The sequence below is a fragment of the Dipodomys merriami genome, unplaced genomic scaffold (genome assembly GCF_024711535.1).
Source record: "Dipodomys merriami isolate MVZ:Mamm:240054 unplaced genomic scaffold, mDipMer1.0.p SCAF_8, whole genome shotgun sequence".
NCBI lineage: Eukaryota > Metazoa > Chordata > Mammalia > Rodentia > Heteromyidae > Dipodomys > Dipodomys merriami.
Window position 1 is genome coordinate 19,589,139 of NW_027206401.1, and position 17,824 is coordinate 19,606,962.

General features: G+C 43.2%; 1 protein-coding gene across 1 annotated transcript in view; it reads right to left on the reverse strand.

Moving 5' to 3' along the window:
* The window catches only part of Arfgef3 (ARFGEF family member 3), a 124,298-nt gene that overhangs the window by 20,292 nt on the left and 86,182 nt on the right, over nucleotides 1-17,824 (reverse strand). Inside the window, exons 20-28 of the mRNA XM_070010543.1 lie at nucleotides 16,333-16,466; nucleotides 13,649-13,794; nucleotides 11,845-12,024; nucleotides 11,278-11,422; nucleotides 9,851-9,973; nucleotides 7,094-7,197; nucleotides 6,055-6,199; nucleotides 3,322-3,450; nucleotides 1,122-1,298 (exon numbers count right to left, since the gene is read on the reverse strand). Coding sequence (XP_069866644.1) covers nucleotides 1,122-1,298; nucleotides 3,322-3,450; nucleotides 6,055-6,199; nucleotides 7,094-7,197; nucleotides 9,851-9,973; nucleotides 11,278-11,422; nucleotides 11,845-12,024; nucleotides 13,649-13,794; nucleotides 16,333-16,466 — 1,283 coding nt within the window. The remainder of the gene's footprint in view (nucleotides 1-1,121; nucleotides 1,299-3,321; nucleotides 3,451-6,054; nucleotides 6,200-7,093; nucleotides 7,198-9,850; nucleotides 9,974-11,277; nucleotides 11,423-11,844; nucleotides 12,025-13,648; nucleotides 13,795-16,332; nucleotides 16,467-17,824) is intronic.

Genomic DNA, 17,824 nt, shown 5'->3' on the forward strand with positions numbered 1-17,824 from the left:
AGGCAATTTTCAGTGGAGTCTATAAGGGTTCTTTGCTGTGTAGCGATGCCCTGGTCAAGCCCATTCCCGCCTAGGGCCACAGTCACCAAGCTGCATCTGAAAAGACCCCCTATTTGCTCTATCAGTGATCTTATTTTGCAAGGTGGGCTGTGCTTACTAAACTTAGTAGGGCCTAGCTTCTTATCTGCTTCATGACTGTCCCTCTGGTTCAGCATTCTCCTTAGTTTTCTATCTTCTTCAGCATGGGAAATATCGCCTTATACTTTCATATGCCTTGCTCTTCCAGCCTATAACCTCTGGGGCGAGCAGCCAAACTTCCTCTGCTCCCAACTCCCCAAGTCTTCCCATGGCAGATCATGAGTAAGAATCTGCATTTCACAAAGTTGACTTTGGCACCCCTGCTTCTTGGCCCCTTCCCATCCTCCAGCTGCAATATATTCCCCATCCTACGCTCCACACCTTCCCCAAGTGCCACAGATATTAAGAAACTTCTCTTCATCTTGAGTGTTAAATAACTTCTTGCCCACAATGAGGCCTTTCAAACACCACCACCTCCTCCATTAAGCCTCCCTGGATGAAAGACAATAGGGTACACATCCTCCCCACCTTCATAGCCCCCTAGTATGATGATGATGATGATGATGATGATGATGATGATTTGCTGGTCCTGGGACTTGAACTTTGGGCCTCGGTGCTGTCCCTGAGCTTCTTTTACTCAAGGCGAGTACTCTACTACTTGAGCCACAGCATCATTTCTGGCTTTTTTGAGTAGTTTATTGGAGATAAGAGTCTTGTGGACTTTCCTGCCCAGGATGGCTTTGAATTGTGATCCTCAGATCTCAGCCTCTTGAGTAGCTAGTATTACAGTGGTAAGCTACCGGTGCTTGGTATTAGTATCTTTTTAAAACGAAACAAAACAATACATACTAATTACTCATGTATTTAGAGTGTTATGTTTGATAATTTTATAGGAGATGCAGGGACATCAATTTCCCTACTAGATGTCTGGCCCTGATCATGTGATTCTCTGTTGGTAATTCCCCAGGACAGAGGTGTTTACATTAGCTGTTCACTAAACACTTAGGAATGCTCAGAATGACCTGCTCTGGTGTAATAGGTACCTGAGTGCAGGAAGCTTTGAATGTGTTCCACCACCAGCTCACAGGACAGACCAATGGCGTGCTTGAAATTAGCAGAGGCCACATCCCAGTAGGAGTGGTCTTTATGGCTACGACGGAGCCAAAGGGACATCACAGGAAGGAGAAGATGAACAACTGCATAGATTCCAAACCCCGGTCCTGAAAAAGAAAAGTCAGGGTCAGAGCCATGATCTCAAAGGCTCAGCATCATAGGTCTCTTTACAAAGATCTCCACCTTTTCTGAGCAGGTACAAGGAGGATTTATCATGGAATGGGGCATATCCGTGACATTTTTTTTTTCTTTTCTCCAGCAGGAGTTCAGTTACACAAGTAAAATGTTAGTCTATTCATAAATATTCAAATACCAATAAAGTTAAATATTGATCAACTGAATTTGATTTATCAAATGAAAACACATGGATATGTATGCTAATAAGGAACTGTTTCAAAATCTAAGTACTTAGACTTACAGGGAACACATAGAAATATAGATTTGTTTACTTATTCACACTGGGTCTTGCTTTGTTGCCCAGGCTGGTCATGAATTCCTGGGCTCAGGCAATCCTCCTACTCCTAAGTAGATACTCCTAAGTATCTGTGACTACAAGCACATGCCATATTGGCTAAAAGTTTAAAGCTACTTTTATATAAATAAGATAATATAAACCTTGAGCTGCATATTGAGCAACAAATTTTACTGCTATATGCTATTTTTACTATACAGATTGGCAATAGTTTACTAATCTATTCCCTTACTGATGGACAGTTTAGATGGTTCAAATTGTTGGCTGTGTAGACAAAACTCTTTGTGTTTTCTTATTGAAATGTTAACAGATGTTAGACATTCTGATTTTAAAAGCAAGGCATCCTTTTATAATCAACATGAAAATTACATGAATATACAAAAGGGAAAAAACCTTAATCTATAGGTATAATTGCACTTCAAAATGTTTCCTTCTAGTAGTAGTAGTAATGTGTGTGTGGGGGTATGTGTGTGTATGTGTTGGTACTATGGTTTGGACTCAGGGCCTTGTGCTGTTTTCTTTCTTATAGCTCTTGCTCTACTACTTGAGCCATGCCTCCAGCCCTACTCTTTTTTTGTTAGTTATTCAGAGATGGAATCAACTGAATTTTTTGTTTTGGTTTTTATTTTGGGTCCAGTCGTGGGCCTGGACTCTGAGCCTGGGCGCTGCCCCTCAGCTCTTCAGCTCAAGGCTAGCGTTCTACCACTTGAGCCACATCACCACTTCCGGCTTGTTTTTTGCTTATGGGTGCTGAGGAATCGAACCCAGGGCCTCAAGCATGCAAGACAAGTGCTTTACCACTGAGCCACCTTCCCAGCCCTCAACTGAACTTTTTGCAGGCCAATTCAAACCATAATTTTCTGGGTCTCAACCTCCTGAGTAGCTAGGATTATAGGTGTCAGTCACTTGTATCTGGCTCCTATGATTTTCAAACAAACCTTCCTCATGAGGGATTTGGATATTTTCTTGTCACTGAAAATCACTAGCAGCTTCATTTTAGGCTCTGATTCTGTTCATACAAACTAAAATGTCTATAAAAACTTTCTTTGACGTTGGGAAAACTGGGATGAAGAAAGGCATATGCTAAACTTGATTAATTCTGAATAAGAAATGACTTTCCAAAGAGCTCTTCTCTTCCTGTGCAGCTGTGGGACTGTGCTGGGAAAATACTAAATGCCTTTGGCTCTAACCACTGTGACCTGAATACAAACAATACTGCCTATCCTGTGAGGGGTTGGCTTATGTCTGTCTAGTCCTGGTAGCCTGACTAACCGTCGTGAGGCTAAAAACAAGCCCTGCAGGACTGGCTGGGTATAAAAGATGTAGGCATGGAACATGGCAAAGCCTACGGGCTTATGGAAACATTAAGAACCTCAGTTTGATTGACATGGGGCTCCAACATATCCAACCCACTGGCTACCACTTGACTTTCGTAAATGGATGGGCAGAAGCCATGTAGGGCAGTACAGGGAGAGGCATTAGATTTCATTACATTGTAGCTCTTTAGCTGGGAGAATCTAGTAAACATGCGCATCTATGAACAGATATGCCTTAAGTTCAGGAAAGAATAAAAACAGGTAGATATCCATGGAAATGCCTTCCTGAAAAAAGTTTTATGGATGACAACTCCCATCCAAAACCAACACAGACACATTTACCAGGTGTTTTGGTGACATCTCTTAACAGCTCGAAAAGTAAATCCAGAGTTGGTGGTTGGTGCTGACGTGGACAGTTGGACACAGCTGCTGTTAGCTGCTCCAACAGGATGATCCAAACTTCTATGAGACCTGGAGACCCAAAAAAGACCTCCATGAAATCCAGACAAACATGAAGAATCACTGCACAATCCAAGCGAACACTGCACGTAATGGCCGTGTGCTGTCGGGGGTTAGCCATCGCTCAAGGTGTCAGCCCTCGGGGCCTACGTATGTGAAGCTATTACAATCCACATGTTCTCACACAATCAGAAGGAAAACCACTCAAATTCTTTCTTTCCTTATAGAAAGGTGATACACTATGTGAATTCTATATGGAAATGATTGCCAGACGCTCTGGAAGTTGATGATGGGCAGAAATATGAGTTAGTCATTTAGTTCTATCACCTTGGCCAATCCTTGTGTGTGTGTGTGTGTGTGTTTAATTATTATTATCGTCATTATTGTTAGGTAGCTGCAAAGGTTACAGTTCTACAATCGAGGTTACGAGTGCAATGCCAAGGTCACCTCTTCCCCATTTTCCCCCTTCCCATCCCTACTCTCAAGTCACACACTTCAGATTTTACATGAGGAAATTGAAAATCACAACTGCATTTGCTCCCTCCATTCCTGTGTTCCTTCCCCCCAAAAGAAACAAGTTTCTACTTCCTGGTATTCATTTTGATAAATAGTAAATTAGTTGTCCAGTAGAATTACACTTCCTCTAAGTTGGTCAATTCTTTTTTTTTGGTCAGTTGTGGGGCTTGAACTCAGGGCCTGGACACTGTCCCTGAGCCTCTTTGTTCTTAAGGCTAACACTCTACTACTTGAACTACAGCACCACTTCTAGTTTTTGAGTAGTTTATTGGAGATAAGATGCTCATGGGGACTTTTCTGCCCAGGTTGGCTTCGAACTGTGATTCTCAGATCTCAGCATCCTGAGTAGCTAGGATTACAGACATGAGCCACTGGTGCCCAGCCAGAAGTTTTCTGGTGGCCCCAGGGCTGATTCTGTGAGCAGACAGACAGACATAGTAGCTAATAGTTGATGGATGCATTCTGGGGCTGTGAGCTGGAACACACACCTGTCTGCCTGGGTGGAGACTGAGCACCACCTTGGCACTTCTGCACTTCTGCCACTGTGGAAGTCTGAGGCCCTGCCCTGGCTGCGTTGGAAAGTTTCAAATGCTCAGTAAAATTTATTCTTATCTAATCATTACAATGAAACCTTCATTAAGACATGGTGGGACAAAAGGTGAATTAATTCAGTAGTGATACTTACTAGATACTGGGTTGAAAATGAACTATTCAACTTGTGGGGAAGGGGGCTTCAGGAGGGAATAAAAACTAGGAAAAAAGGAGGGAAGAGGTGACACTGTTCAAAATGTACTCAGTACTGACTTACCTAACCCCTCTGTACATCACCTTTACAATAAAAAAGAATACTTCAGAAAAAAACCTCCATTAAACAAAATCTGGTTAGTTTTCCCAGCTGTGTTTATTCCTTCTATAGTTCTTCTTCTCAATTCATCTGAATTAGTGAAATTTTATTGCTTTTTACAGTTCAGTTCTACTGCTTGTGATTTCTACCAAAAACTGGGACTCTTCCAGCCACTCCCATTAATAAGTTTGTGACAGGAAAATAAAGACAAAATTAAAAACAAAGACAAGTTGCTTCTGTCTCCAAGTCCTTTTGCAAACAAGGTTTGAAACAGTCTGGGCCCGTGGGTTGGCCTATTTGAGCATCATTCCCATTTCTAGATGTGGAACAGAACAGGATTTTCTGAGACAGTAGACAGCAGGCATGAGCATGCACTGATCCACCTGAAAATTCCCCAGAGTTACCACAACGAACTCTGTGACTCACAGGAGATTACACGGGACCTAATTTGAAACAAAGTCTTTAAAATTATTCTTTCCTGAACCTTTGGCTTCATCAGTCACAAATAGATTCTCTCTTCAGTAATGTCTTAATTTCCCTAGTCTTTAACCAAATAGTCCTGCAGGAAGTAATTATATAAAGACTGTGTTTCCTGAAAGCCATTAAAGACAATTACCAGTGCAGCTTTGTCCCGATTGGCTAAACTCAAGAGAAATCAAAGTCTGAAATAGCATTCAGAGGAAGAAACAGACTTGTGCTGCTGTTTCATTGAAAAATGATTGGTAATGGTTATAAAGTGTCAGTTTTACTTTAGATAAACTTGTTCTGGGAAAATCATTTAAAAAACAATAGAAATAATTATATATCTATAAGCTAACTCATTTCCTTATGATTTATAAACTAACTTCTCTTCCCTCTCCTCTTCCTTCTCTTCTTCCTCCTCCTCTTTTTCCTCCTTCTTCTTTGGCAGTACTGGGGCTTGAATGCAGCTTCATGCATTTGTTGGCTTTTCTGCTTAAGGCTGGTGTTCTATCACTTAAGCCATGGGTTTATTTCCATTGTGGCTTAAGCATTTTTTTTTTTTTTTTTTTTGGTCAATCGTGGGGCTTGAACTCTGGGCCTGGGTGCTGTCCCTCAGCTCTTCAGCTCAAGGCTAGCGCTCTACCACTTGAGCCACAGCGCCACTTCTGGCTTTTATTGCTTATGTGGTGTTGAAGAATCGAACCCCGGGCCTCATGCATGTAAGGCACGCACTCTATCACTGAGCCACCTTCTCAGCCCGGCTTAAGCTTTTGAAACTGAATCCATCAATTTACCTGTCTCATCATCAAACTCAGACAGGACAGATTCAATTCCGTCCTCGCTGCTCGCAGATTGCTCCTGAAGTCTTCGAGGCAAGCCAGCAAGTCGTCCACTCAGGAAGATTGGCTTCAAGGGCATTTTGTAGATTTTGGCTAATAACTGAGTAAGAAAAAGACCACAATATACAATATAATATAATAATACACTAGAAGTAGTGTCCTTTGCATGTTAACAATAACATTCACATCAGTTAAAGGGGACATAGGAAACTGGGGGCATTTCCTATGTATAAAATTGAGTTACTTGTGATTTGGATTTATTAGGTAGTTTACAAGAGGCATTTATCCCAGGAATCAGATGAAATAGTATTCAATGGCCATCAGAAAGTACTAGATTTTTTTTTTCAGTATATTAAACACATAGAAAGTTTTGTTTTTGTTTATTTTGCCCACACTGGGGTTTGAACTGAGGACTTCAACGTTTCCTACATAAGCAATCTGTTGCTTGAGCTAGACTTGTAGCCCTTTCTGCTCTGGTTCTTACTTTTTACTTGGATGTGTCTGGATTACAGTATTCTTATTGTAGCTGGGGTGACAGGTTATGTGTTTCCACATCCAGATTTTTCTTTTCTTTTCTGAGATGGAATATCATGAATTTTTTTCCCTGGCTGGCCTGGAATTGCAACCTTCCTCAGCTCAGCCTCCCACATACCTGGAATTACAGGTGGGAGTTATCAGGGCCTGGTGAATACATGAGTTGTATGAACTTTTATAAATCTACCAAGGGAACCATGAGCATGTCAGGAATTTTCATCAATGGGGGATGTCTGAGAAGAGATACTGCAGGATACAGGATTCAAGACTATGGCCCCCGCCTTTCCTGACTCAGCCTGTAAGAAAGCAGAGTGGCCAGAGTACCCAGGAAAATGGAAGAATCGATGGGCCAGGTGTGGGAGAGCGGGATGCCTCCTGGCCTTTGGTAAAAGGTATTCACTCACTCATCTTTTATAAAACCCTCTACAGCAGATGTAGGGCTGAGTGAGCCTCCCCTTACCTGAGAACAGCGTCTGAGGTAGTCCAGGGCCGGGAGGCACAGGTCTGTGGATGTGGCTCCTGGCCCGGGGACACAATCTCCAATTTCTTTACAGTCTACCTCCCCTAGGGTAGCATGAGGGGAGACAGAGGCAAACAAAATGACCCATGCTTTCCCCCTTAAGACAGAAGATACGTTCACTCACCTAAGTTTACCAAAATAAAGAAAAAAATTACTCCAAATTGCACAACCTTGAAAGAAATCTCTCCAGTTATTTATTTCGCCTATGAAGAATATTTCTCCCATAAGCTACCTCAGGACATTTGGTGGCTGACAGTTGTCTGGCATAGGAGCACACTGATTCCCTTCTTGGGGTCCTGCTGTTGGATAGGATAACTTCTGAGGCTCTGGTGACAGGACAAGCCCTATGCTGGGCAGGGATGAAGGCCTCAGCCTCTCTGGGAAACCACTGTGTTTGCTGTAAGCACGTGGCCCTGGGTGATGATGATAAATGAGGATTCTGGGAAGAGTCTAAACATCTGGGGTTTGCAGACAGAGACTGCTTAACTGAGTTTACATAAATTTATTTTTATACATGTGTAGGGATTTAATATGGCTGTAGAAAGGCAGCTAGATTTTCTTATAGGTAAATAATAACAGAATTATAGTTTTTTGTTTCATGTAATTATTTCTATACTTCTAATAAAATCATTCCACATACTGTAATTGTTTCTAATTATCTATAATTGTAGCAATAATTACCCTCCCCAGTGAGTAAACAGACATAATTACTAGGTATTAGTTAAAATTCAGAATCAATGAGGCATGTTTTTCCTTAAACACAACGAAACAGTAACAAAAATGTATCATGTTTTAGATCAGGGTTGACAAACCCTTTTCATAAAGGGCCAGACACTTTACTAATAAAATACTTGAGACTCTGTGGTTCATACTATCTGTATCATCACTTCTTAACTCTATTGTTGTGACATGAAGTCAGCTCTAGACAAATGAGCATGGCTGCCAATAAAACTTTATTTATAAAAACTGTCAACAGGTCAGATTCGTTTGGCTGGTGGCTTCCCTAGTTTGCTAGCCCATGATTTACATTAATATACCTGACATTGTAAAAACCGAGTTGATGTGCAGATAAACAGGTGAAATTAAAAATAAACTCATCTCCTAGCCTCTTGATTATAGGAGTGGGTTCCAGATTTATTTTTGTGTTATGCATGCAAGTCTATGTGAATGGTCCTGGGTAGTGCTGTGTCCACAGACAGCATTGACTGACCCATAGCCCAACCCCAACAATTCCACCTTACAATTCAGAGAAGAAAATAGAACCTGTCTTTTTACAAATAGGTTCCACATATACACTGATAATGTGGCATCTCTGCTTTCAGCCTTCAACTCTTCTCTAAGATAAAAATCTCAAATTTTTAATCTACTGTAGAGTATCTCTGCCTGAATACTTCACAGAAACCCAACCTGCTTAACTGTCCAAAGGATAAGCCATTACTTTTCTCTCTCTGCTATAGTCTGAATCTTTGTGTCCTGATGGCATAAAAATGTCAAGTGGAAAATGTCAGAGATAAACAATGCATATGTTTTTAAGTAACGTTTTGAGTAGTGTGATGAAATTTCACAGGGTCCTGCTCCATTCCTCTCGGGATGTGACCCATCCCTTGCCAATGAATCTAGGCTGCTATGTTGTCTACCTATTGTCACTCAATACCCACCTGGGTTGCCAGACCAACTGTCAAGGTGTCATAGTAGTAACTACAACTTTATTATTGGTATGTATGTATGAATGTATGTATGGATATATGTATATGTGGGTACGTATTATAGGAAAAATATACTATCCACAATCACAAATAGCCCTGGGCGTCCAAGAACACATACCCATGGATAAGGAGGAGACGACTGTATACCATGACAGAATAGGGGGGATCCACATATAAGAGATTGTTCTATGGATCAGACGAATGGCAAGTAAGTCCTGAAACCTGCATTTTTGTTCCTGCCCCGAAATAAGGGGGACATGAGTTGTGCAACTTCTTTTTCTCAACTGCCTTTCACCAAAATTGATAGCATTTAACAAGAACATAAAAGAATATTGTCAACTGCGTATTTTTCCTAGGTCCAAAGTTCTTGGGCCCTAAGTCGAAGAGTACTCCATAGCAAAATCCCCCAAGTTCAATGGATCTTCTAAACCTGTGGTGCAACTAATAGCCCCTTCATTCCATTTCACCCCAGATAAATCAGCTTCCCTTAATCAGCTTCCATGGGTCATGCTCTAGAGCCAAGACTTTACATTGTTAAATGTTCCTAAGTTTAGCATAAAAGCAACTCAATAATTCCTGAAATACATTAGACCTCAAAGAAGGAGGTTGCCTTCATATCCCAAATGTACCTTACAGTTAATAAGGCCTAGGGGAGGCATTCTTAACTCTTCTTAGGAGCTGAGATATCATAGGCAGAGGGTTAGCGACATGACACTGATGAGAACAGTTTTCCTTAGAAGGGCAATTACTAGTGAATAGTCTAAGATTGAAAAATTGACACAAAATAATGGCTAACTACGAATAGATCTTTATATTCCATAAAGATCTCTATTTATATAGATCTATAATATATATTATATACAGATTATATTATATAGAGATCTATTTGCAATTAAATGTATAATTATGATATCACAATAAATTCCATGGATATAATAAAATACATTAACCCCAGACAAACCTAAGCCGCCCAGAAGAACATTCTACTTACCCAGTCCTTTGACAAACTTCATAAGGCACATGATGTAGCTAGTGGCCGCATTCGCAAACACCTGGATGTTGTCAGTATTGAGAAAAGCTTCAAATACATCAAACACTGGGGCTTGGCCTTTTCCTGAGGGAGAAAGATCACAGAACTCTGAGGCTACCCATATTCCCAACACCTTTCAGGGCTCTGGAAAAGATCAGCAACAGGAATGCTGGCCTTTGGACCAGACGGCTGGCTTAGCTGTGGTACTGTCCTGCTTAGCTCCACCTGGAGGTGGCAGGCAGGCACTACAGGCTGTGATGAAAGTTGAGTGCCGAGCAGAGCGGGAAGCTGAGCAAGAAACGTGTAAAATGGTTAGACTACCGAAAGCAATCTCCATACTCAGTGCCATCCCCATCAAAATACCGGTGACATTCTTCATAGAGGTAGAAAACTTAATCCTAAAGTTCAAATAGACGCATGCAAGACCTTGGGTAGTCGAAGCAATCCTGAGCAAAATAGAGCAACAATGGAGGTATGACAATACCTGACTTCAAACTCCACTGTGGAGCCATAGTCACAAAAACTATTTCTCTGTCAGTATGGTACTGGCACAGAAAGAGACACACAGGCCAATGGAATAGAAAACACAGAAGTCTACACCGAGCCAACTAATTTTTGACAAAGGTGCTAGAAGCATACATGGGAGAAGGCATAGCCTCTTCACAAATAATAGATAGCTACATGTAGAAGAATGAAACTACATCCTTATCTCCTACCTTGCACTAATATCAATTCAAAGATCAAAGACCTTAATCTAAACCTGAATCTGCTACAGGAAAACACTGGAAGATATAAGCATAGCAATAACTTCCTGAATAGAACTCTATTTCTGCACGTACGCAGTCACTCGGCTGAAGAGACAGCCTATAGAATGAAAGAATCTATTGCATTTATGTATGAAGATGGTTTAAGGTAAGCCACAAAGCTATTAGATAAGGGAGGTAGCGGGGGTCCGGGAAAGAGAAAGCAACAAAGGAGATAGGATGATGATCAGAGTATTGTATCTCCAAATGTGAAATGCCATGAAAAACCTCCTTTGTACAATGAATATGCACTTAATTAAGATGAGTAGCAGGAATATCAAACAGGTTCTGATGGGGGTGGGTAACACTGGGAGGGGGAGGGAGAGTGAAGAGTGGGAAGGAGAATAAAGAGTCAAAGTACTGTGTGTGTATATGTATATACATACATATATATATGTTTGAAATGGAAATATGAAACCAACTGCAATTGTTTTAAGAAGGGGGAGAGTAATGGAGGAGGTGGAGTTGATCAAGGTGCTTTGAAAGCATGTATGGAAATATTACAATGAACGTTCCTTGTACTAATCATCTGCTAACAAAAAAGAATAGGGTTTCTATAGCAAGGACTCACCCCACCATTCTTACCCATGGAGTAGTCACCAACCAGGTACTCCTTCATCTCAGCCTTGTTCCCACTGTGCACCGTCTCCAGGGCACTGAACAATGTCCGCCACCCTGACTGGATCTGCGTGGAACACACCTCAACCAGCTCCGCGATGGACGTGACCACCTGGCCGGGCAGAGGAGGGGCACTTAACAGAAGTGAGAGAACTTCCCAGAGGGGTGGGGGGTGGGGAGCTGATGGACTTCTCTGCCCCATTTCCAAGTTAATTTTAGCGAAAGAGGAAGACTAGAATCTGGACCTTCTAGCTAAACATCTTCGAAATAACTATCCATTTTCATTTCATCAGTAACTGCTATTGCTGAGCCAAACTTCACATACTTATCCATTTGTATCTAGTTTGCTGGGCTTTCTTCTCTTTGTTGTCTTTTGATTATTGAGAGGTTGAGATGTTAAGTTTTCTCTTATTCTCTCTGTCCACATCCCAGATCCACCATTCACAAATGAGATGATCTTCAGCCTGTTTGGTCAATATCTCACTGCTGCCACCACCCGCACAAGATGCCAGCCAGACCCCGTGTCACACTGACCTGGTCTTGGACATCTTCATCGCACAGCTCCAGCTGCATAATACGCTCAAAAGGTCGGAAGAGGGCTTCGTTAAAGTGGAAGTGGGGTGGCTCATTCCAGTCAGTAAGGACCTCTGTCAGGATGTCATGGATGAAGGACACAGCCTTCTGAGACACGTGTCTTTCCTTGTGGCAGGCGGCCTATGCCCAGAAGAGAGAAGGGAACACCACAGGAGATGAGACAAGAAGAATATTTGTTCTGAAGGAATTCCCAGCCACACCTTGCCTGGAAGAGGAGGCAGCAATTCCATTTCAGGCAGAAAGCCTAGGGAGTTACAGTGCACAGATGAGCTATATTTAAAAATTGTATTCAAAGAATGAATTGATCAGATACAACCCCAACTTTAATGTTTCTAGAAGAAAATAAGTTTCTAGTAAAACCTTTTTCTACAACACGACTATTTTCTTGACACACATACTATAATAAAAACACCAGAATTGAAGTCCAGAACTCCTCCTAGTCTTATCTTTGGCCATTCCTCAAACGTATAAAGATCAGGCATGTCATCTGTCTCTTAGTGAGGAGGACCAGGTGCATCAAGAGCTCTCATTGGTTCACACGCTCATTTGTGATCCTCTTCCACACCGACCATGACCTTGGAAACTTGCTTTGGCCAGTGGTACAAGAGGAAGCCTTGAGTGGAGAATTATGGTAGTAGTTGTGCTATGGAGTATACCTTCTTGCTTTTTTTGGAATCCTAAGGAAGCATGTGAATGAGCAGCGACTGGTCTGCTGGAAATGGTTGATAGGAGAGACTAGAGATAGAGAAATCATTGTCCAGCCTGGAAGGCCATCATGAGTCAGCCAGGCTTTCCCTGATTAGACCTACCCAGTTGGGCCTTCCTCAGCTTTCTGATACACAGAATTTTAAGCTAGGTATATGGTTGTTGTTGATACAAATAGATTGATCCAATTAGAACACTCTTAGGTTACTGAATTAACTTCCAAAGATAATTAAATACCCTTACCAGATAAGGGCTCAAAGGCTATTTAACACAGAGTAATAACTTCCTCTGTAGCTTTTTTTTTGGGGGGGGGCGGTCATGGGGCTAGAACTCTGGGTCTGGGCACTGTCTCTCAGCTCTTTAGCTCAAGGCTAGCGCTCTACCACTTGAGCCACTGTGCTATTTCTGGTTTTCTGGTGGTTAATTGGAGATCAAAGTCTCATGGATGTTCCTATCCGGGCTGGCTTTGAACCATGATCCTCAGATCTCAGCCTCCTGAGTAGCTAGGATTTTAGGCATGAACCACCAGCACCCAGCCCCCTTGTAGCTTTAAAGGAACTGTTACAATGCACTGAGATGCTCAGATGTAGAATTTAAGTGGAAAAAAACAGGACTACGGTTTTCTTTACTGAAAGGACACTGTCCCAAGTCACTTGTTAGCAAAGAGAGAGTGGCAGGAATGAGAGCTATTGCTACATTTACATATCAGAGGGGTACGATGGGAACCCTCTGTGTATCCTTCAGTCAGATGACAGCAGATCATAAAGAACACAGAACTGGCAGTGCAAGGTTACTAAGCCATGTAACTGTGAAGAAAGAGGGTCCTAGGGAAACCAGGTTAGCACGGCCCTTGGGGTGGTTCTTGAGATGCATATGATGAAAGCTGTGATGTTTTCAGAGACCAGGCCCAGGGGAAGTTCTCATTGTCCCGTGGCCATGGTGCTCTATCCACACACCACACTGATGGCAACCTGTGCCAGCTCTGCCCTCACACTTCCCTGGTCCAACCTCTCCCCACCCTACCCGCTACCCAGCTCACCTCCACTAGGTGCGGGGCCACGAGGCTCCAGCAGCGCATCACGTGGAGCAGGGGTCGTGTTTTGCTCCGCACGATCCTCAGCATGGCGTCCCCCAGGCGGAACAAATGGAGAGCACTTTTTCGGTCCTGGGTGGACTTAACTTCTCCTATAGGAAGACAAGACCGTAAGTGCCAGAAAGCCAACCTCAAAGAACAGTCTGGCTTATTCAAGTACAAAGAAGGGTTCTTAGACCCGCTTGGTGTGGGCTAACCAAAGGAGGGGGTATGGAAAGACTTCACTCAACAAGGGTGTCCTGGGTCCTGGGATGTGACGGTATGGACAATGCTCAATGAGAAAGAAGGAACTAAGCAGCAGTTAAGGATGGGCCAGAGGTTTCCCTCCCAATCCCAGTGATCTCATCTATAACACTGGGCATGGGCAGATCTACTGCTAAAAGTTTCTTTAGGGATTAAGTAGGACACATCCAGCCTTTAGTCTAGGGCCTGGGACATGCTAACTTCCCAGTGCTTTTTGCTATTACAGTTACTATGGCCACCATCCTCGTTTACTATGTCAACCTTAACAGCACCTCAGCCAAGCCCTTGACAAGCAAACCTGTGCTACCCAGGAGCTTGCTCACTAACCCACTCAGCCTTGGTCCAGTATTCTTCTTGCCTCCCTGGGCCTTCTGCTACATTTTCTTTTACAATGGCCAGCTTAGTCCTCCCACTTCTGTCTTGCTCATGCCCTGTTGCCCCTTCTATGTGTTCTACAGGATGCCAACGCTCCTTTCTTAGCTATGCCGTGTCGAACGATAATATTCATCACAGACGTTAGTGAATGTTTATTCTGTATTGGTTCTTTATGTCTTTACTCACTTCCAGTTTTACTGCCCCTCTAGTACTAGAGCTTGAACTCAATGTCTTATGCTTGCAAGGCTTGCTTATTCATAGCTGATATAACACCGTGGAGCCACACTTCCAGCCCTACTTTTTGCTGGTTAAGTGGAGACTGAGACTTGCAGACATTTCTGCCTGGGATGGCTTGGAATCTTGATCCTCTGAAGCTCAGCCTCCTGAGGAGCTAGGATTATAGGCATGAGCTGTGCGACCAGTGAACTATAGGTGTGAGCTATCAGTGATCCAAGCACCCAGCTTCAATTAATTTTTAAAGCAAGATTAAGTCATGTCATTATTGCCATTTTATAGAGTAGAACATTAAATGCCTGAAAGGAGAGATTACTTGACTCAGACAATATAGCTACTAAGCTTGGAAGGTCTCATTTTAACTTTGTGTGTGTGTGTGTGTGTGTGTGTGTGTGTGTGTGTGTGTGTGCATGCGCACATGTGCATGTACCAGTACTGGGGCTTGAACTCAAGGCCTGAATGCTGCCCGTTAGCTTTCTTTCTCAAGGCTGATACTCTACTACTTTAGCCATAGCTCTGCATTTTTAGTGGTTAATTGGAGATAAGAGTCTCACAGACTTTCCTACCTGGGCTGGCTTCAAAACTAGATCCTCAGATCTCAGCCTCATGAGTAGTTAGGATTACAGGAGTGAGCCATTGGTGCCAGGCTGTTAACTCCTTTTAACTCCCAAGCCAGGGCCCTTCCTTCTGGGTTTGCTCCGTACCCCCCCTGCTCACTGTCTTGTGAGTCTCTCAAGACCTCCGTTTTCTACAAGGCAAAAGTTCTTGAAGGTCACCCATGTGCTTGGAGATGACAGTCTAGTATCTGGAAGGTTGGCTTTCTACAGCTAAGGTGTGAAAGTCTATTAAAAACTAGTGGGGCCAGGCATCAGTGGCTCATGACTGTAATCCTAGCTACTCAGGAGGCTGAGATCTGAGGGACGCAGTTCAAAGCCAGCCCGGGCAGGAAAGTCCGTGAGACTCTTATCTCCAATAAACTACCAGAAAACCAGAAGTGGCGCTGTGGCTCAAGTGGCAGAGTGCTCGCCTTGAGTTGAAGAGCTGAGGGACAGCGCCCAGGCCCAGAGTTCAAAAGCCCCACAGCTGACAAAAAACAACAAAACAAAAAGACTAGTGGGGCAAGAACTGGGATTTATAAACTCCGATATGTGGCAAGCCTCAAAAGGCCAAACATGGAGCCTCAGTTGCTGAGATGGAAAGGTATCAGGTATTGCACCTGCCACCCACCATGGTGATCCTAGGGCAAGGCACAGGCGTGCCACCTGCCACTGGAAGCTACATCTCTACCTTCTCTCCAGATGTTGGCCTTTAAGAAAGCTCTGTCTCTTCCCCTGGTCTCCCAGATGAGGACAGTGATAGTGACCCATTGTCTATGTGATCAGCTCTGAGAGCAGATTGCTAAGAGTAGGAAAATGCTTCTTAATCTTTCCATTGTCCCTGCCCACAGTCCCCCCTCTATAACCCACAGTTATACATGTAAACTGGCTAGATTGAGGCCATGATGGGTTTGTGATATGAAAAAGTGGTCTGATCTCTCATAAGATGCTACTTGTGCCCTAAAAAGGAGCCATAGCTTCTGCTTCCTGAGCACAAACCTCAGCAGAATGGCTCTGCCCTGCTCCAGTGGTAACACTGCAGCACTGGCAGCCATAGACACGGTATCTGAAACTGAAAGACCTTGAGCTTTGCCAGTGGCCATGTGAATGCTGCGGACTCTCAGAGACCCAGGCTTTTCCCTGCTCACTTCCCAACCCAGTTTCTCCAAAGGGAGGAATTACCTGGCATGGCCAGAGAGTAGTCAACTGTATCTGTAACAGAATGGAAAAGCTGAGACTGCGATGCCTTCTTCAGCTGATAAAGGAAATTCCCCAAAGCCATGAGGTTCAACTTATCTGTAGCATCTTCAAAGAGCCTGGGTGCAAACAGACAGGATTTGTTATCTGTCAACTATTTAACAAAGTCTGAATGATCATGGCAATTTCATCCATGTGATGAATGCAAATGTTGAGTAAACACTACAGACAGATGTAGGGCATTATGTGGGTAACTACTGTGTGCAAGTCTGCATCAGTTATGAGTTCAGTCCAAAGAGCACAAAGCATATTTTTAAGAAAACCTTTGCATCCTGCTGGTTTGCACCATCCCAGCCCAGTGACAATAGGCGCTCCTTAGGTGTTTGGCAACAAGGTGGCAGGTAGTAAGTCCCTGGAGCTAAGTTCTCAGAGTTAACTACAAGTTCAAAAGACACACATACAAACAACCCTGTAAATTAAGGCTGGGCATAATGAGCTCATGCTGAGAAGTGAGGGGGGGTGGTGCCATGCATGATACAAAGCACTTAAGCCGCAAACAGTGTCACCAGACCATTGGGACAGTGGTTGGTTTTCCTGGTTCTGGGGTAATATATACTCTCAAGTATGGGATTTTGTGAATAGTACCTCTGTTCTATGTGATGCTAAGGATAGTAACTGTCAAGTCAGAGTTACTTTTTAAAATGATACTATTTCACCAAAGAAACCAGGACCCTGGAAGCTGAAGGTGCCCCATGGTGGTGTATGTATACAGCCTTGACTGCAGATAGCCTGCCTCAGTTCTGGAAGACTTCGCCATTAGAAAATAGTCCATTCAAAGGCAGGGATGTGAGGGTAGGGAAAGCTATGCCTAAAAAAGATCAGAAGAAAGGCAGCAGTGAAACAGTCTATACACTATGTGGGAAATGAACTATGCAACTTGTGGATGGGAATGGGAGGGGAAAACTGGGAGAGAGAGGGCAGGGGTGACTCTGTCCAAAAAGAAATGTACTCATTGACTGACTTACGTAGCTATCACCTCTCTATATATCACCTTTATAACAACAGTAAAAAAATCAGGTGTGTGTGTGTGTGTGTGTGTGTGTGTGTGTGTGTGTGTGTGTGTGTGTGTGTGTGTGTGTGTGTGTGTGTGTGTGTGTGTGTGTGTGTGTGGTGTATGTGCATGTGGGTAGGTTCTGGCCTTGAACTCAGGGCCTGGACACTGTCCATTAGCTTTTTCACGCATGGCTAGCACTCTACCACAGCTCCACTTCTGGCCATTTGCTGGTTAAATGGAGATGATGTCTCACCGATTTTCCTACTTGCACTGGCTTTGAACTGTGATCGTCAGATCACAGCTCCTGAGTAGCTAGAATTACAGGCATTAGCCCCTTGTGCCCAGCTAGAAGTCATCATTGGCTAAGACCTCGGGTGGCCCCAGGGCTGATTCTGTGAGCAGACAGACAGACATAGTAGCCAA